The following is a 19,931-nucleotide window of genomic DNA, read 5'->3' as shown; positions in this document are numbered from 1 at the left end:
ACCACTGGTTCTCCAGCTGGTATAACTGTGCTTAGGCTGTTTCCCGGACTAAGGGCATGCCGGTTCTTTTCCCAGGGAGCTTCAGACGGAACAGTCTCCCCACCAAAATACATGAAAGGTCATGTTAAATACAGTCACGTTCTTGCAACAAAATATCCTGATCTTTTCAGAGAGAGAGGGGGCAGAAGGAACAGAAGGGTGTAAAGAATGATTCAAAGAAAAGGCAGTGGATGTTCAGTTTAAATGGACTAGAAGGTAACGAAGCTGAGTGGGGAGTTGGCCTGCTCATGGGTTTTAACCAAAGAGGAGCAGGAGTAAAGAGGAAGATCTTGTGAGCAAGCCACTCAAGGCTGACCTTTGTGTGCGAGAGAGAAAGAGAGAAGCATGGAAAAATTAACCAAGAAAAAGAAAAGTTAATGGAAGAAAGGAACAGAAGGCAGGGAGGAGAAGACTTTGAAAAGATAAATAACCTGTACTAATGGTCATGCCTTTCATTTTCATTCTGTGATTGTGCTGGAAGAAGATTTGATTTACAATTCTATTACAGAATTCATCAAGGACTGATTTGGGACTAGTCTTATTCATGATTTTATCATCCTGACACACAAAAAAAGGAACATAATAATGAAACTTTGCTGAGGCCACAAAGTTCAAAGGCATTGTCGGTGTTGATTTGGAATACTGCACAAAAATAATCAGGGACTGGAGAGAAAGATGGGGAAGCCAGTCCTGGAGGGTCAAGCAGAAAGCCTTTGGCTGGCATTTGGCCCAGGGAGCAGGGAGGTGCACCGCTCAGAAGATGGCATAGCCAGCTTCTATATCCGGAGCTGGAATGGTGCAAGAGACCCAAACATCAACAAATTAAAAGATAAAAGATGAAGTTTGAAAATATGAGTGAGTTTGGATCAGACTTGAATGTGCTCTACTTCTTAGTTATTTTGTATTTTCAAAGGTTAATTAAAATGTTGGATAGAAGAAGCTTTTATTGAGGATTTGGGAAAGCTTTTTCATTAAGAGACAAAATTTTATATTCCTCGTGGTTGGAAATAATGAAGAGGGTGGGGAAAAATCAGATTTCTTTATCTATGGCGACCACCTTTCAGTGTGGCCACTGCTGGTGTTTGCTGTCAGCGGTTTGAAAGCAGAGCTGCCAGGTTTGATTCTGGGATGGGCAGTGAGTAATGGATTGTGATGGGGAAGGCTGAAGCTCGTTTTGCTCCAAGATCCTGAGGAAGGCCAACCCTCAAACTCACCCCAGGGGTCCCAAAGGAAAGAGGGGCTGGAGCTATGGCTTGGCCGTATATTAGTTTGGCAGTACCTGATCACCTGGAACTGTCGTGTCTTTAACTATTTCATTACATTAACTTTCAGGAACATCTTTAATTCAGGACATGAAGGCTTACCTAGAAGGAGCCGGGACTGAATTCTGTGATATCATCCTTCTCTTAGACGGCCACCCGCGGCCAGCCCATAAAGCAATCCTAGCAGCGCGCTCCAGGTGAGTTGCTGTTTTCTAAAACTATAACAAATACTTTAGGTGTAAAACGCAGTGCTGTGCAATCTGTGGTCGGCTTGCCTTTTTTAGAAGACAGGGACAAATTTTGTATCCACAAAGTGTAAGGTGCAGCTTTACTCAGTGAGTGTAATACGCCTTTCAACAACAGTGATTAAATAATTTTTTTTTTCAATTTGATACCCAGCAGGGAAAGATAGGAGGAAATTAAAACTATAGAGATTCTGTCAAGGATGTGTAAGAAGCTGCACTGCAAGACAAAGAGTCTGTAAAATCACAGGAAGGGAAGGAGGGTGGAAAGCATAAGGTGATTTCAGTGAAGTGTAAAGGAGCAGATGTCACTGAGGTCAGAAAAAGTCTTCGGAGAGTGAACATCCATTTTGAATCATGTGAAGCTTGAATCTTTCTCACTTGCTGATATTTAAGACTGGCTATGAATAAGCACAACAAAAACCAGTGCATAACAGAGACTAGATTGTTCCCGTACTTTGCTGCAGAGGCAGGTAGCTCACCCTTGTGAAGATGGGTACTGTTGTCCCTCCTCAGGACATGGGTGAAGTGCATTTGTCCTTCGCTTGTGTGTTCTGTGTACCTGCACCTTTTATGTTCTGCCGAATATTAAGTGTTCACATAAAATTTCTATTTCAAATACTGTCACAATTTTTTTCCCTGTCCCAGTAATAATATTCAGTATTAGTTACCGTGGTATTTTACCAGAAGCATTTCACAGCTCTTAAAACAACCCTGCATGATTGGCAGCCTGTAGATACCAAGGAAATTCATAATGCTTTAAGCTCTCTGCTGGGTCTTATGCAAATTAGATGAAAATGAAAGCACCATGTGTCCTAATTTTCAAGAAACAGAGACAAATTTCAGGTAGTGCTGATGGAAATTAGGGGGATTTTATTTGGAGTTCTCTCACAGGCAGACATATATGAAACAATAATTTAGCAGTGGTTTTGCCCAGGTTGCCACCTGAATTTTCTTCTTTGGAAGCTGCAGTGCTTCATAGCAGGCTTTGAACAAGACTGGGTTAAAGAATCTGTCTGCAGAATGTGTTACATCACTTTTATTTCCCTTTTCAGTTACTTTGAAGCCATGTTCCGTTCCTTCATGCCAGAAGATGGGCAAGTGAATATTTCTATAGGTGAAATGGTTCCCAGCAAGCAAGCATTTGAGTCTATGCTTAGATACATTTATTATGGAGAAGTAAACATGCCTCCTGAAGACTCCCTGTATCCTTAAATCTAAAGTAACTGAAGGATCTGTCCAAAGTGCACGTACAGCAGCTCACCTTCCGTTTGCTCTAGATTGCCAGGCACAACCTGGGAGGATTATTTGTCAGGGTTGCATTAACAGGCACTGCATTTTAACTTCTGCCATCAGTTTGTATTTACAATCAGTGCTGTTACCTTTGCTTTACGTTTTTTTCCTCAATGAGATGAATAGCTACCTCTTTGCTGCACCTTACTATTACGGCTTCTCCAACAACAGACTACAAGCCTATTGTAAGCAGAATCTAGAAATGAATGTCACAGTGGAGAACGTACTCCAGGTAATTGTCCGCAAGCAGCTTTAATTAGTCACTAGGCTTAGATACAGGAAAGCTAAAGGGTCCGTCCGGTGGATACCCACCGTGCCAGCTGAGCTGACATCGGCTGGGGCTGCACAAAGCCTTCTGATGGCCGTGGCCCTGCGTGGTTAACACGTTCAGGAGCGCAGCCTTCGGCAGCTTTGTTTCCTTATCTGCTTTTTGTGTCGCTAGTGCTCCTGGATTGAAGTGTTTAGCAGATACTGCTCAGCTGGCCAACAGGATGTTCCTCCTGAGCTCCTCATCCCCCATTGTAGACCAGTGTTTCTAAACAACTTTTCAAGATGTGGCAGGTGCTCAGCACTCAACTTCAGACCCTTTTTCGGTAGACTTTTGTACTAGGGCAAACGGTGATGTGCAGGTGACATTAGTCTTGTTTTATCAGTAATGCTGACAGGATCTGGCAATGAAGTTTAAGCTAACAAAAAATATTCTGTGATGAGAAAGCCTGCGATGCATCTACTAGTAGGCAGACCGAACCCTCTGCAGCACGAGCAGAATCAATTCCAGCGTTTAACTGCTTTTGGCTCTTGCCACTCTCGCTGGGGCACTGCAGGGAACCTGACTCTGAAGCAGATCTGCAGCTTCCTACTGATTATCTCCTGAGGACTCCATACATTTTAAATCCAAGTTTTATTTTTGAATAGTTCAGAAAAAATTCAGGTTTGTAATGAAAAATGGAGATGTTTCCTAAGCTCAGAGGAATTACCTCCTCTGAGTCAGAACAGTGTGTGTGCACTGTACAGCTGAGCTATGCAGAAGGAAAATCACATCACTGTTTTTCCTGTAGATTTTAGAGGCAGCTGACAAGACCCAGGCCCTGGACATGAAGAGGCACTGCCTGCACATCATCGTTCACCAGTTCACCAAGGTTGGTTGCATCTTTTGTGGGGCTTTTGAGAGCTGCTGTCCTCTGTCGCTGCGCTGGTTAGACACATTAATATAGGAACCCATTTCATTCTTTCTCATGTGAGACAGCTGAGAGCTGGCTGCATGTTACTGACAGTCACTGACAAGTCTGCTAGGCATACTTTGCACACCAAAAATAAATGAAAGACTGGAACAGCATAGTCTGGAAAGGTGAAGACCTTCCAAAACAGAAGTTACCCAGAATTGCATCCACTTCCACTTGTTCCAGCTGTTAATTTTGTGCCATGCCATCATTGGGTTCTCATGTGTATAGCAAGATAAGTTTGTTATTTACTGAGGGCACAAATCTCTCTTTCACTAGCAGTTACAAGTGTGCTCTTCATATTTCTCTTGAAGTATTCTCTGTCATAGATGTTATATTGCCATGTGCTCCAAAGGCGAATTACCATGTCCTGGCTGGGCTTCCTGCAGTTTCCATGTTTTGATACGTGGGATGATGTATTAGTGATGGGAAAGGTCAAGAGCCTGATGTGCTGATATTCCTGTCCTCACTTGAGAGAATAAGGGTCTTGTCATTTAGTTGTTCCTACGAGATGTGATCCATCCATGAGAGTTTCCCAGCACATCCCCAGTTCATTGCACAACTTATTAGCATTGTTGAAATTGGTAGATAAATCATAGGAATTGGGATTTCTGGATGCTACACACTTATTGATAATCCCTAGTTAGTATTCAAGTAGCTCGCGCTCTTTTGTATATTTAAACTCACAATCCTCCCGCTGCTGCCCATGGAGAAGGAGAGCACTGCCAAGTCCAGTTCGTATCTAGAGATGAGACAGAGGGAGGTGTTCAGGCTCTTTATTAAATGCCTGAGTTGCCCAAGTGTAATGCATTTCACAGTCAGAAATACCTGAAAATGCATAAAAAGCTTTGAGAGCAGAGCCAGCATCCAGGAATCACGCTCCCAGTGGAGAGTCCCCAGCGTGAAGTTGCAGCTCCTGCCTTCATCTTACGTGTTTTCTTCTGGGCTCATGAATCCTGCAGAGCGGCCCAACCTCAGCAGGGGACGGGGAACGGTCCCACCACGGGTTACAGGATAGCCCGGAGGTTGGGACATCTCCTGGGCCTTGGGTCAGTGTGTTACAGTCCCCGAGAGCTGAAATCTCACGATCTCAACTTCCCAGTGGAGGCCACAGGAAGATAAACAGGTTGGCGTGATTCTCACCAGAACGTACTAGAGGGAAATGAATATTGCGACATTTGAGATTTGAACTGAAGGGCGTTACTCAATTGTACTCCACTAACCAGAATATGTGGAAATGGTTTATATTTAAACTGTTGACTGTTAGAACAGTTTTCATCAAAAAGTGGCTGGAAGACTGTCAAGCAGATGTGCACGAAGAAATCTTAATTATGCAATGTTTTTCTTTGGCCTGAGAGGCTTCAGTGTGTGATTTTTGGCCCAGCGCTGAGTGACTCTGTGTGGCTGGGCAGGAGCGCTTGCCGTTCTGCTCGGAGCCACGGGCTCTGAAGGGTGATTTGTTCTACCTGCGCGAGCCCGGCAGGTCGTCAAGGGTTAGGCAGGCTGGGTGTGTGGCCGTTGGGATCTCCTCTTCCTCCAGCTTGATCAACGCTGTTCTCGATTTGGATTGTTAAGGAGTTTTCCCCACCGTAAGAACATTAATTGAAGAGCTGTTTCCCAGAGGTTCGCTAGTTTGGGCAATGTGGTTTTAGGCTCTTGTGCGTCAGTATTGTGCAAAAGCCCTAATAAAACTGCTGTTCTGAAGTGTTTGTACTGACACCCTGATCTGTTCCTCCGCAGTGCGTGCCTCGGTGCAGGATTCCCACCCGTGTTAAGGGGGGTCTCTTTCCCTCCCAGTCCTCGCAGGCCCTTATTTTGGGGCTATTACTTGAAGCACATGTCCTGAGCTCTTTCTGAAAGTGTACTCAGCCATTTCCTTCCTGGGTTTCAAAAGGTGCTCGGGAGATCTTTATTCTTTAGCACAGCCAAGCTTCTTAGAGTGAGGTGATAGCCTTTTATTAGATCGGTTAATACAGGTTTGGTAAGCGGTCAGGCTTTTAGGCAGGGTCTGCCTTCAAGGCTGGGCAGGGATGTTAATAACTAGAAAAAGGGATCACTGGCTTGTTACTATGAGGTTGTGGAAAAGGAAGGAATCTGTAGAGCTCCTTTCTGATAACAGTTGAGCTTCTGAACAGTCTAAGAGCATGAAGTTTGTTGTAGAGTCTCATATATCTGATGTGGCGAAGGTTTTTGTTGGCTAGTGCTCCTGTGACCTGCTCTGACTGCGGGAAGCATGCCAGCAGAACCAGCAGGGACACGAGGCACGACCTCTCCTTAGGAGCACACGGAAGCGGGGAGAGCAGGTCTGAAGTCATGTGCTCAGTAGAAACACCCGGACTTCAAAGGTCCCGGCTGTGCCAGTGCCCGGCTTTGCTTTTAGGAAAGTGCTTAGTCGGCATCCATTAGCAGCAGAGTCGTCAGTATAAACAGTAATTACTCTCCTTTCTCAGAGGGGCAGTGCTGGGGTCAGCTTTCCTGCCGTCCTCCGTTCCCATCCCCTCCACACAGCAGTCTGAAGTTGGGTTGTAAGCGCAGGGAGTCGTGACGGGAGCCCCGTCCTCTGCAGCCCGGCTCCTGACTGTGATTTCATGCCGTACGTGCCCAGCGCTGACTAGCCTGACCTGCGTGTTCCCCGTGGGCTGGCAGGGGTGAAACGGTGATTTGGGGAGGGTTTTAATTTCTTTCTGTTTTTTCTGTTCTGTTTTCCTTGAAGGTCTCCAAGTTGCCAAATCTCCGCTCCCTAAGTCAGCTCCTCCTCCTTGACATCATAGAGTCATTAGCTAACCACATATCAGACAAGCAGTGTGCAGAGCTGGGCTCAGACATATGACATGCTTTGGTAATCAAACTTTTTGTTTGTTCCTCAAAAAAAACCTAGCACTTTACGGCTGACTCTCTTTTTTACCATTCCATACTCAGCTCCTCAGAGTGTCTGTACAACGTAGCAGGCAGCCAAGAGGAGCACGGACAGCTCACTCTCCCCTGGATTGGCTTGGGTTGTACCTTTGTGGAGAAGGGTTTGGTCTCTGTTACGCAAATGTAAAATTAAGCCATTACAGGAATGAATTTATTCCACCTGGTTTTAGGAGTAACTAAGTTCAGAATCAAGCCCATTATTACTTTTATACTGTAAAATAAGAGTCATGAGTAAGAGAGTCATTAATACTTTGAAACACAGTATTTAAATAATACTATTTAAAGAACTTCAGCTGACACAGCCAGGGGCTGTAAGGGGAAGTCAGATATACAACAAAACTGGAAACAGAGCGCGTGGTGTTGGCGGCGAGGCTGACCGCTGGACCAGAATGTAGTGACTTTTCAGAGACTCTCCATGGCGTGGATTAAAAGATAAGTCCTTCTGCAACTGCCTCGATTGGTGGGCTGCAGGAGTCCAGACCCGTGCTCTGCAGCAGGTCAGACTAGAAGATTACAGCGGGCCTTTCTGACCATCAAATCCATTAATCCTGTCTCGCTAAGCCTTTCTAAATCAATTTATTAATAAAGAGTTAACATAATCTCCCAGCATTTCATGATTGACTTGGCTTTCATTTTGGAAAAAATTAAGCAAAAAGAGCTCCGAGCTTGATGAAGGTCACTTCGTTAAAAATAAGTGTGCTACATCTTGTTACTAATTTTACGCTGAAGTGTCTTCGTTAGTCGTTGCCTTTGCAGGAAGGTGAATGAAGGCAGAGCGCCCTTCCCAGCCAGTTCCGAAGCAGCTGCTGTTCCCTCCCGGTTGCAGCTCCCTGCCATGTTGGATGCCCCTGCCCTGCGGAGGGGAGAGGAGCTTTACCTCTCGCCAGCTGCTGAGTGAAACAGCTTGGGTGGGGAGCATAGGGGATGAGCTGGTGTTGGCGAAACGTCTGCAGACAGACCTGCTCCCCAGCCCAAGAGCCACCAAGGCAGCCCAGAGGGAGTGACACAGAAGCTGAGACTCAAAATCCTTTCCTGCCTTAAGCTGCACTGGTTGGCAGAGGTGAAGCAGAAGGCAGCGCTGAGATGGTGCTGCGCTCTGCTTGGCCGTTCAGAATGGCAAGAATTGGCTCAAGCTGGAGCGGTGGGAGATCCCTCCTGGGAAGCACAACTGTCCAGCCCCTGTGTTTCCACTCTTGTGGCTGTAATTTTTAATCAAGGCCAGCAAAGTGTTCCCGGTGCAGTACAAGTTGTGAGCTCCCGTTCAGCATCCTGTAGTGTCACATGCACTTGCGTGCTTTGGTGCACTGAGGGCATCTCAGTTGTCATGCGATGGAGAATGCCTCGTTTCATTTAATCCCAGGGAAATGCTTTAGGGACCACTCAGTCTGTCCCCCAGCTGCTGGCTTGCTCAGGTGAGTCAGAGCAGAGGTGGCAGATGCAGCTGAGAGCCAAGGGCTCATTCTCAACTGGAGAGATTATTTCCAAATGCCTCATAGGTAATGAAGTCCCTTCTTATCAGAGGTCATGTTAATTGTACCAACAGGCTGCATGTTCCTTGGGCGACCACAAGCTCTGCAAATGGAGACAAGTTATATGCTACAACTTGTAGGAATCCTACAAGTTATTTTCAGCGATGCTGACTCCACTAGAGGACACCCATTTCCCAAACACGCAGCCTGGTTCCCTCCGTGAGGAAGAACAGGCTGATTTCAACTGTACCGTAACCAGCCTCTTTGACTCCATTTTCTCAATCTATTTGGGGTTTGGTGCCTATTCCTGAGCCCATGAGCGAGGAAACGCGCAGCCGCTGCTCCCTCTGAGCCTGCGGGCATCCGCTCTGGGAGAGGTTTTGGTTTAGTCCAGGCTCTAGTGACTGTAGTGCTCGGTCAGAGTTGCATCAGTGGGATTTATCATCTGAAGAAGGGGAAAAAAAAAAAAAAAAAAGGGCACCAGCGTGATTTGCCTCTGGGCTGTTGTTGTGCAGGTAGCCAGGACTGTGTACCCCTCCGAGAGGAGCTGGGGACCTCCACCCAGGAGAACGGGGGGGGTCTGCAGTGGATCTTCCCCACACACATACACACACAGTTTGGCCCTGCGGGGCTGGGTCGCAGGGGAGGAGAGCACCAAAGTGCCAGGGCTGTCAGGGACCATGGGGCCAACCTTCCCAGAGCATCAAGCGGCTGCACGACCCAAAAGAGATGGCCCCAGGCACCCCATGGGGCACCCCAGCTTTCCTGAGGGATCTCAGGATGGGAGGCTGGGCAGGAGCAGCCATGGCCGCAGGCCAGGGGGTGTGGGGGGGGGGGGGGGGGGGCGGTGCGGTATTTGAGCAAAGGCAATGGGGTGTTCTCGCTATCGCCACCTCAGCGCAGCCTTTTGAGCCAGCAGCCTCATGGCCCACAGGTTCCTGGGGTTCCTGCAGCCTGGGGGCAGATTTGTACTGGAAGCGGGGGGGAGGGTGGTCACATTCCTGCGTTTGATAAGGAATAAGTCACAACGTCGCTGTCTCGCTTTATTACTCCTGCAGCCTCTGCCACGTGTAGGCCACGCTGGCTCTTCAGAGCCCTCCAGTCACGCTTCACTTGCACCATTGTCCACGCTGGAGGCTGGGCACATTCACCTCCTACCTGCATGGAGCCGGGGGGGGGGGGGGGGAGGGGGGGGGGGGGGCAGGCATGGGAGCCCAGCCCCTGCTGCCAGCTTGCTGGCAGCTCTGGTGGGGCTCAGCCTGCTGCCTGCCCCTCCGCAGCCCACTGTCCCCCGGGAGAGGGACCGCTGGTGGGAGAGCAGTGGTGCAGCCCTGTGCCCAACCCCAAAATGAGCCCCAGTGCGATGGCGGGGGGCAGACACCTTGGTGTGTGAAGGAGAAGCAATCCCCAACTCCTCCTCTGCTGGCTGCAGCACCCACAGATGCTAAAACCAAGAAACCCCAATTTTTCCCCTCGCCCCCCCACAGAGGACCAGCTCCCTGCAGCCATGTGGGACCTGTGGCAGTGGGGCAGGACTGCTGCGGATCAGGGCCATGGTGTCCTTGGGCTGCTCCAGCCCTGGGGCTGCTCCAGCCCCGAGGCTGCTCATGCCGGGGCTGCTCATGCCGGGCCCATCCCAGGACACTGTGACCTGGCCCCGGGCTGGCAGGGTCCCGAGCAGGGGGAGCAGGGAGTCACGCTACGGCTGCCCATGGGCTGCTGGGAACAGGAAAAGAATGAATAGAGAGAAAAAAAAAAAATTACAAATTTTAATAAGGAAATGTGTGCAGTGATACACTGAGGTCCTGTCAGAGGGAAAGCCCGCAGAGGGAGTGGAGCCTAGGCCGCTCTAGTCCTTTGCCACCTCCAAGCCCAGGATCTTCTTGACGTAGTTCTGGACGTTGACGTGGAGCTGGGGGGCTGTAGCCGAGAAGGTCTCCATGGCCAGGGCCCGGGCTGCCTCTGACCCGCCCCACATGGCACGATAGAGGGGCAGGGTGTACTTCTGCTTCCCCTGCAGAGACAGAGCAGGGGGTTACACCCCAACCTCCCTCCTGGCTCCAGTGGGGTAAAGCCCCAGGAGCACCACGTCCCCCTCCAGGGCACAGCACCTCCAGCATGGCCCTGCTCCGGGCCAGGGAGCGCACAGAGGAATGGGATGGGGTGGAAAATGCTGCTGTGGGCAACCCAGACACTACAGCACCTGGAGAGAGGAGACCACCTTGACCTTGGAGAAGGGGCAGACCCATGAGAAGCTCAAGTTCAACAAGGCCACATGCAAGGTCCTGCACATGGGGCGGGGCAATCCCAAGCACAACTACAGGCTGGGCAAGGAAGGGATTGAAAGCAGCCCTGACGAGAAGGACTTGGGGGTATTGATTGATGAAAAGCTGGATGTGAGCCGGCAATGCACGCTCACAGCCCAGAAAGCCACCCGTGTCCTGGGCTGCATCCCCAGCAGCGTGACCAGCAGGTCGAGGGAGGGGATTCTGCCCCTCTGCTCCACTCTGGTGAGACCCCCCTGCAGTGCTGCGTCCAGCTCGGGGGTCCCCAGTACAGGAGGGACACGGAGCTGTTGGAGTGAGTCCAGAGGAGGCCACGGAGATGATCCGAGGGCTGGAGCACCTCTGCTATGGAGACAGGCTGAGAGAGTTGGGCTTGTTCAGCCTGGAGAAGGCTCCAGGGAGACCTTACTGTGGCCTTTTGATATAGAAAGGGAATTTGTAACAGAGACTTTTTACCAAGGCCTGTAGTGACAGGACAGAGGGGCAGCAGTTTTAAACTGAAAAAGGTCAGGGTTAGATTGGACATAAGGAAGAAATAATGTATAATGAGGGTGGTGAGATGCTGAACAGGTTGCCCAGAGAGGTGGTAGATGCCCCATCCCTGGAAACATTCAAGGCCAGGTTGGATGGGGCTTTGAGCAACCTGATTTCGTTGAAGATGTCCCTTCCTCATTGCAGGGGGATTGGACTAGATGAGCTTTGAAGGTCCCTTTCAACCCAAACCATTCTGTGGGTCTATCAAGAGCAAGAGCCAGCCCCTGGCGCTCTGGCACAGGAGGTCCTGTGCCCATCTCTCCCCCGATAGCATGCTGCTGGGGGCAGCCGCCGCTGCCTGGGGACAAACCTGGCTGTGGAGGAAGTCCTTGACCTTGCTATACTCTGCCTCAAGGTTGTTCTTGAGGACAATCTGGCACCAGCGGAGTCGCAGCTCTGCATTCTGGGCCTTGGAGATCTTCGGGTACATCTTGCTCAGCCTCTCCACGTTGCCTGTGAGAGGGGGATCGTCACCATCCCCACAGGGGTTCTTCCTCCAGCTCCCAGGCCCTGCTTCGAGGGGACTCTGCAAGCCGATCCCAGCTCTGCTGCAAATCCTCTGGGATCCTCCCAGCCCCGGACCCCCCCAGCCTCCCGGCACCCCCCAGCTCTGGGAGCATCCCAGGCACCCACTGGCTTGGGGCAGGGGGGTGCCCGTGTTGGGCTTCCTGGGGCCACGCAGCCCTGCAGAGCCGCGAGCCTGGTGGCTTGGGGTGCCAGCACAAAGGGTAGGGGTGTCCCTCAGCAGAGCATGCAAGGAGGGGAGGCGACAGCCCAGTGCAACATGGAGCTCAACACGGGGAGGTGACAGCCCAGCTGAGGCAGCCTGGGGACAAGAAGGCTCCTCCTTGCCACCGCACATCCCCATACGTCTGGGGACGTGCGTCCCCTGGCTCCCCGCTCCCCCACTGCGCTAATCGAGGCTTCCCAGACACCAGACACGGCTCTGCTGGACCGCAGCAGGGATTGGCTGATGGCCACACAGCCACGCGTCCTCCTGACGTGTCCTCACGTCCCCAGCCAACTGGCTGGACTGGGGCAGGTCACCCCGTGTCTCCCGCAGGCATGGGAGCCCTGGGAGGTGGCCTGGCCCTCACCTTCTGGCAGAGGGGATTTCTGCAGGACCTGATCCAGGAAGTAGACCAGCTGGTACGTCCTCCAGGCCGTGACGTCCACGGCTTCGATCGCCTCCATGTTCAAGCTGTCGGCTGCCCAGAGCTCTGCCAGTTCGTCTGCCGGCTTCATCAGCTGCTCCCCTGGCGAGAGGTCGGGCAGGTAGGGGGGCCAGCCCGGCGTGTTCAGCCAGCGGTCGAACTCAAAGCCTGCAGCAAGGAAGGGAGGGAGAGCTGAGACGGGTTTTCTGAACCCTGTGCCGGGCACTGCTGCCCAGACACCCCGCTGCCTTCTCCGAGGGCGACCCCAGCAACCACCAAACCTCCCAGGGATGGCGGCGAGCAGAGACTAACGGGGTGAGGCCGTTCAGCCGCCCCGGGCTCGGTGCGTGCTTGTGCAGTAACAGCCCCCCACTGCCAGCGAGGCAAGGCTGAGCTGAGCCCGATCCCAGCGCTCACCAGGGGCTCCACGGGCTGATGCTCACATTCCGGCGCTGGGCTCAGCTGTCCGTGGGGGAGCCCCACCAAACAGCACCTGAGCGCAGAGCGCGGACTGGATGGAAAAACTCCGGCTGAGCAGGCGTGTGCCCGAGCCCAGGTTGGTGCCCGATCCTGGGCTGGCCAGCGCTGCGCTGCCTCCATTGAAGCCAGTAGCGGCAGCAGCGTCTCCAGGAGAACCCACAAACCAGCGTGCATGGGGTCTGCACGGGACACGGGACGGCTCCGACACCACGGGGTGCTGGTTTGCAAAGCGGCGCCCTGTCCCCTGTCCCGGAAGGCACCGTGCTGACCTGGGATGGAGTCCACGCCTTTCTCCTTCAGCTCCGGGAAATACTCCAGGTAGAAACTGAGGGCGTCATCCGCTGTGATGCTCTGGAACTTGAACCGGTTCACATAGGCCTGCAGGGAAGGCCAGGGCATGATGCCACACATGCTCACCCCTGGCAGCGCTGCCCGGCCCTCCCCATGCTCCATCTCATGGGACATAGCGTTGCCGAGCCCACGCCAGCCCCTGTTCCCCCCCCGCCCCCGCAACCAGGGGCTGCCCAGCCCCCCGCATCCCCCAGGACACCTCAGCATTGCCACCACCTGCTGCCAGCGCGGGGCCAAGCTCTGCCCTCATCTCATTCCCGCTGTGAACATCTCTATTTCCCATCTCTTCTTCCTCTCCCCAGCCACCCCGTTCAGCTCGTCCTGCCCAGGGTCCCGTTGCGCGCTGGCCTCCCAGTTTTGTCTGACTTGGCACCTCCGCCTGGCACCAACTCGTACCAACCTGGAGGAAGGCATCGAACTTGCTCTGCTCCCCCACGAGATGGGCCAAGTAGCTCACGAAGCAGTACCCCTTCTCGTAGGGTGTTTCATTGTACGTGTCGTCCGGATTGACACCTAGAAAAAGGGAAAACCCTCAGGGATCATCTGCCTGCCTGGAAAACAAAACGGCCCTCACGTGCGCCAAGATTTCTGCTTTCTGTGCTGGATGCAAGTCTGTCATCCCTCCTGGAGCCATCACCTCGCTCGGCTCCCAACACCAGTGCCGGTTTTATTGCAAGCCATGAAACACCCCAGCTGCAGGGCTTCCCCCCCAACACCGCCGCTCCCCCTGGCTGGCTGCGGGAGGACAGGGACGCCCCACAGACCTGGCTCGATGACGACCCGAAGCTTGTTGAGCGGATGGTCCTCCCCGGTGTTGTCCATGTGCTGGCGCAGGAGGGCCCTTCCCGTCGCAGCCTCCAGGCAGGTGTACGCCGAACCTGGGCAGAGACAAGCAGGAGGCATTCGGAGACCCCGACACTTCGTATTTCCTTGGCGTCTGTCCCCCCAGCTGCAAGGAAAGTAAAACGGGTGCTGCTACAGGAGGGAAACAGCATTAGCTTCTAAGCTGGAAGGGAGGATAAACAAGGCACTGGGGCGGCAGAGCTGCAGAGAGGCACAGCAGCACGGCCCTCGGTTAGCAAAGGGATTTGAGAGCCATTAAAATTTAGCTGGATGCAGCAAACGGTGCCAGGAGCGCCTGAGCTGCTGGACGTGACGTGTGTCCAGGGGGGAGCTCAGGGCATCTGGATCAGCTCCCCGTGGGAGCAAGAGGAAGGTGAGGTTGGGCAAGATCGTGGCGCCCACGTCCTTGGCACGGGGCTGCGGGGGCTCTGTCCGTGTCTCAGAGCAAAGGCAGTTCTGCTGCTAACAGGAAACCCCCGGAGCATTGCAGGCTGCCGCCCTTCACCTCTCCCGAGATGCAGCGCAGGCTCTGGCCCTGCACACAGCGGTTGGAAGGATGCGCTGGGCCGCGGCGTACGGACCCTGGAACCCACGCAGGTCCTGCCTGCGATGGCACGGCCGCACACGGGGGCTCGGCGCCCTGTGGCCGGGCAGGGCCACGCACCGTAGACCTCGGTGGAAATGCGCCTCTGGGCGTACATGGTGAAGCCCTCGTTCAGCCAGAACTCGCCCCACGTGGCGTTGGTGACCAGGTTGCCAAACCAGCTGTGGGAGATCTCGTGGATGATGACGTCCACCAAGGAGCGGTCCCCGGCCAGCAGACAGGGCGTCACAAAGGTGAGGCAGGGGTTCTCCATCCCGCCGAAGGGGAAGGAGGGCGGCATGAACAGGATGTCGTACCTGCCGGGGAAAAACAGCCGACTTGGGTCAGACCGAGCTCCTCCTGCCAACGCGGCTGGGGATGGAGGGATGCTCCCTCCGCGGCCCCAGGGAACAAAGCCCTTTGGGAACAGGAGGCCGTACCTGCCCCAAACGTAAGGTCCAAAGAGCTTCTCTCCGACCACCAGGAACTCCTCAATCACCCCATCATACTCCTTCTTCGCAGCCTCGATCAGGCAGGGCTCAGCCCAGACACGGCTCCTGGCCAAGCGCGTAGAAGAGGAAGTTTTAACCATTAGTGGACTTTCACCCTATTGCTTCATCAGACAAAAACCGCACGTGTTTATTCCACAGCGAAATAAAAGCCTGCTGATAAAGAACACTAACAAGACCGATAGTGCAAACCGCTGTAATTTCTTTCCTTGTCTGAATGTCAAAGGGCTTTTATACGGCTGCGATGACAGCCGGGAACGGAACAACCACCAGCCTTGGGAAGAGACGTGGGACCCTCCGTGAGCAGGGACCCGCTGCTCCCATCCCCGTGCACGGGGGTGAATCGAGCAGAGCCAGGGACGTCCTCAAGAGCGAGAAGCACCCTCACCCGGCAGAGCCCGTGGTCTGATGACACAGCGCCCTGGGCACAGCAGACAGAGGACTGACCGGGTCACGCTTATGGTCGGCATCTCCAGGCCTGCCTGCTCCCCAGAGCCCAGCGGCGCAGGGAGAGGCAACACGGCACGGGAGCTGCACCGTGCGGCTCCTGCAGCCGGGACTTAACGCCTGAGTCTCCTTCAGAGCCACTTACCTCGGGCCAACGTCAGCAGACACAATGTCCCCGACGGCCAGAGCGATCAGGTAGGAGGGGATCGGCTGGGACATCTTGAAGACGAAGGTGTTATCCTTCTGCTTCTCCCAGCTCGTGGCACTCATCACAGCCGTGAAACCCTCGGGGACCTGGACACGTAGATAAAAACATCTGTTAGATCCATAACGTACAGAGCAGGACGTCAGCCAACCCAGCGGGAGACGCTCCGACGTCTGATGGTGAACACGTCCCAGCACGCTGAAGGTGGCCGGGTCTGTGGGCACTGCAGGTTTTGGGGCGCACGGCAGAGCACTAACGCCCCAAGCTCCAGCTGGGGATCACAGCTGCATCCCTGCGGCAGCATCGCTCGGCACTTGGGCTCAAACACCAGCGAGGCGCAACACGGGGACACCTGGAGCTGCCCTGCGAGGTGCCAGCGAGATAAAGAAACGCTGAGTTACAGGTGCTGAAAGGGCAAAGGATGCAGATCCTGCAGACGCAGGCTCTCCTCCCATTTCTGATGCAACAACTCGTTCTTCCCATTCTCAAGCCAAAGTGGGACCCGCGACCAATCCACCAGAGACTGATCCCGTCTCTCCTCTTCCAAACGCAGGGCGAGCCCCCCCGGTGCCGCGGGGAATACGGTTTTCTTGGTGCAGAGCATCACGCCGTGGCTCTACAACGGCCGAGCCCTGCGCTCACCCATCGGTGGGGGGGGGAACGACACACGACTCTGCCGAAGCTTTAAGGGCAGAAATTAGAGCAAGAGGCAGAATAAATAAGGTCCTGCATCACCAGCTGATGCCACCGCGTGCTGTCAGCCTTGGCTCGGTGTCACACTGAAAAGTGGCTTCCCTTAACTTTCCCTTTTAACCGCGGCAGGCCGGCACTCCGGGGCGGCCCAGTGCCGGTGCCACCGCGTGACCGCTCCCATGCAAAGAGGGAATTTGGGTTATTCAGGTCCCATTTTCGTATTAAACCTGGGGACCAGCACCTGCTCCCTCCAGCCTGGCAGCCCCGGCACTGCCACCAGGACCCGGTGCTGCTCGGCATCATCCCCCTCCTCCAGCTGTCCCCCCCCTAAACCTGGCTCATCCCGCTGCCCTCAGACCGCTACGGGGCAAACCCAGGAGTTTCTGTGATAATCAGAGGAATTACTTAAAACAAACGCAGCAGCACGAGGAGAGCGGAGAGGTTTAAACCCCGAGACGATCCCAACGGTTAGCTGATATTGTGGCATCAAGCATCGAGTATTTCGGCCACCTCCCACGGGGGGAGAAGAGCTTTCAGCAGGCCGGCCGGCACGTGCATCCGCTCGCAAGCCTTTGCACGCCGCGGCGCCCGGCACGTGCAGCTGGGGAGAAGCGAGAGGGCCGCTGGGGTCTGTTTGCGTTCAGCTAAAGATGAACGCAAGAGAAAAATAGGAGTCTGGGTGACTTATTTTTCAGAGCCTTCTCGGCTGGGGGCCTCCGGCGGAGGATTCAAAGCCGGTGTGACAAGCGTCGCCTCCAACGTGCAGGCGCCGCACGGAGGCCCGGGCGGTGGCGCCGACACGACGCCCCAATGTTTCGGCGCCTCCCGGGAGGGAGCCGGGGGCTTCCCCGCGAGCAAACCTCGAGCAGACCTCGAGCAAACCTCGAGCAAACCTCGCCAACTCACGGAGGGTTTTGCTCCCGGCAGGCGCGAGCGGCGCGGCTGGGTCCGCTCCCCGCGTGCTGCCCGGGGCACCGCTTACCTTCACCGTGGCCGAGTAGGTGCATTTGACCGACGGGGTGTCGAAGCCGGGGAAGAAGGACCTGTTGAGGACGGCCTGGCCTTGCGTGTACATGTAGGGCTTCTGCTTCCCCGCCGTCTGCTCGGGGGCGAGCCAGCACACCTGGGGGGGAGGGAGGGGACGGGCCCCCGGGTGAGGGCCGCTCTCCGGGTGCCGCCGGAGCCGGGAAGGGGTCTCGGCCCGCCCCGGGCCCGCCGTCCCTCAGCGCCCCCCCCCCGCCCTCCCCGCTCACCCCGGGCCCCTCGCCCGCCTCGTAGTCGATCTCGAGGGTGAGGAGCTGCCCGGCGCGCGGCGGCTGGGGCAGGGTGACGTGCAGGGCGCTGCCGTAGCTGGCGAAGGGCCGGCTCTCCACGGGCAGCGCCTGCCCGGCCGGGTCCCCGGGGGTGCCCGGGAGCGGCAGCAGCGCGGCGCGGTGCACGGCCAGCCCGGGGTGCGCGTCCAGCCGCAGCGGCCCCGCGTCCTCGCGCTCGCAGCGGAGCTCGAGCCGCGCCGTCCCGCGCAGCCGCCCCGCGCCCGCCGCCGCGAAGGTCACGCGCAGCGACAGGTGCAGGTGCCGCAGCGACCACGCGCCCGCGCTGCTGGCCGAGGCCGCGTCCCGGGGAGCCGCCATGGCTGCTGCGGGGGGGGGGGGGGGGGGGGGGGGAGAGGGCGGGGCCGCGGCGGAAGGGGCGGGGCGAGGGGGCGGGGCGGGGCGGCGGTCGCGGCGGGAAAGGGGCGGGGCCTGGAGGCAGAGGGGGCGGGGCCGGGCGGCAGAGCGAGGCGCGGGGCGGGGCCGGGGCAGCGGCTGGGGGTCCCCGGAGCGGGGGGGGGGGACACACACGGACCCCGGGGGGGGGCGGGGGATGCGTGGGGGGATCGGAGCAGAGCCGTGGGGGGATCGGGAGCAGGAGGGATCGGGGGGGGCACACACCCATGGGAGCGGGGGGCAGTCCGTGGGTCGCGGGGCTCCATGGGGGGCACCCCCGGGGCAGGGCGTCCGTGGGAGGGTCCGTGTCGGGATCCGGGGGGGGGCGCCGGGGGGCGATGTGGGGAGGGACCCGCGGGGGGAGCCGGTGGGGAATCCGCGGGCCGGGGGGGTCCCTGGGGGATCCCGGGGGGGGGGGGGAGTCCCTGGGGGATCCCTGGCTCCGGCTTCGCCGCCGAGCGGCACCGGGGGCGGCGGGGCCCGGGCGGGTGCGGGGCCGCCTCGGAGGGACCGAGCGGGGCAGAGGCGGCCCCGCACCCGCCTCTCCGTGCCGGGGGCCCGGGGCTCCGGGGGCCGGGGGCGGGCATCCCCGTGCGGCCGGAGCGGCGGGGCCGGGCCGGGGCCTGCGCGACTCCTCCCCCGGGCCGGCCCGGCGCGGCGCGGGGTCCCTCGGCCGCTCTGCCACTCCGCCACCGGCGGCGGCACCGGGCGCTGCCCGCGGGGCCGTGACGGGCCGGGGCGCAGCGAGCGGTGAGTGCCGCGCCGGCCGGCTGGCTCTGCCCCGCGGGGCTGGGGAGCGGGGCGGGGGGGGGGAACAGCCCGGTGGGCCCGCGGTGATGGGGGCCATCCTGCGGGGACCGGCGGTGACGGGGGGACACCCCGACGGGGATGGCAGATGGCGGGGGGGGGCACCCCGGTGGGGGCCGAGGTGATGGGGTCGTGCTGCGGGGGACCGGTGGTGACACGGGGGACATCCCGGCGGGGACCGGGGGTGACAGGGCAGCGGCCATGGGGGCTGTCGCCACCTGACACTCGGGGCAGCCCCCCCCGTACCCCCACAAGGTTCCCACCTCTCCTCGGGGACCCCATTTCGGCAGCAGGAGCCACAGCAGGGCCGTGGCGTGGGCAGCGCGGGGGGGTAGCGCGGCCGGGCGTCCCAGTTACCCCAGTGTCCCCCAGACATTCCCATCCCCGTCCGCGGCACCGGGGGGCTGTGGGAAGCCGCCGCCGTGCTAAAGGCAGATGCCGGTGCCGCCTGCTCCTGCCTTGGCCTCCCCAAACCAGCCCCGGGGAGGGCAGCAGCGCCAACAAAGGGTGACAGAAGAGGGGGGAAACTGAGGCACGGAGGGCTGCCGAATCGGTGACGATTCTCCAGAGAGACGGCCGGGGGTTGGAAAGTGTGTGTCGTGCTGCCCCGCGTCCCCTCGCTGCAGGCAGAGCAGGTCGGTGCCAGCAGATCAGGGCGTCCGCCCTCATTTCGGGGACGGGAAGGTGCTGCGGTGCTGCGGTGCTGCGGGCACCCATGGGTGCTCCCTGGACGGAAGTCCAGGGCTGTGCGGCTCCAGATGCTCTGTGTCCCCATGCTGGCATGGGGACAGGAGGGAGGGCAGCGGCGACTTTGGCTTTTTTTTAAAATGCTGTTTTCACCGGTAGCGAAGGGGCCGGGGGCCTGAGGGCTTCTCCCTCCTGGATGCTCAACC

At 56.7% G+C, this 19,931-nt stretch overlaps 2 protein-coding genes across 4 annotated transcripts in view; one reads left to right on the top strand and one right to left on the bottom strand.

Annotated features, from left to right (window-relative positions):
* The window catches only part of LZTR1 (leucine zipper like post translational regulator 1), a 39,246-nt gene extending 31,665 nt beyond the window's left edge, over positions 1–7,581 (top strand). For 2 of the 3 annotated variants that reach the window (XM_075775864.1, XM_075775863.1), the window contains 5 exons: positions 1,372–1,498; positions 2,599–2,748; positions 2,963–3,068; positions 3,895–3,975; positions 6,770–7,581. In XM_075775864.1, coding sequence (XP_075631979.1) covers positions 1,372–1,498; positions 2,599–2,748; positions 2,963–3,068; positions 3,895–3,975; positions 6,770–6,886 — 581 coding nt within the window. In that variant the 3' untranslated portion in view covers positions 6,887–7,581. Of the gene's footprint in view, positions 1–1,371; positions 1,499–2,598; positions 2,749–2,962; positions 3,069–3,894; positions 3,976–5,018; positions 5,241–6,769 lie in introns of those variants that run through there. The other variant, XM_075775862.1, reaches the window with a different exon arrangement.
* A 2,615-nt stretch (positions 7,582–10,196) lies between these two features.
* On the bottom strand, positions 10,197–18,176 carry RNPEP (arginyl aminopeptidase). The gene is made up of 11 exons (XM_075775591.1): positions 17,779–18,176; positions 17,508–17,648; positions 15,773–15,921; positions 15,112–15,228; positions 14,753–14,988; positions 14,010–14,123; positions 13,646–13,758; positions 13,164–13,272; positions 12,358–12,582; positions 11,571–11,713; positions 10,197–10,455 (listed from the first exon to the last, which is right to left on the bottom strand). The coding sequence occupies exons 1-11, from the start codon at positions 18,154–18,156 to the stop codon at positions 10,291–10,293; spliced, it is 1,890 nt and encodes a 629-aa protein (XP_075631706.1). The 5' UTR covers positions 18,157–18,176; the 3' UTR covers positions 10,197–10,290.
* Between the last annotated feature and the right edge of the window lie 1,755 nt (positions 18,177–19,931).

Source organism: Balearica regulorum, chromosome 25, assembly GCF_011004875.1.
Source record: "Balearica regulorum gibbericeps isolate bBalReg1 chromosome 25, bBalReg1.pri, whole genome shotgun sequence".
NCBI lineage: Eukaryota > Metazoa > Chordata > Aves > Gruiformes > Gruidae > Balearica > Balearica regulorum.
Note: the sequence above shows the minus strand (reverse complement) of the source record. Positions and strands in the feature narration are given on the sequence as shown.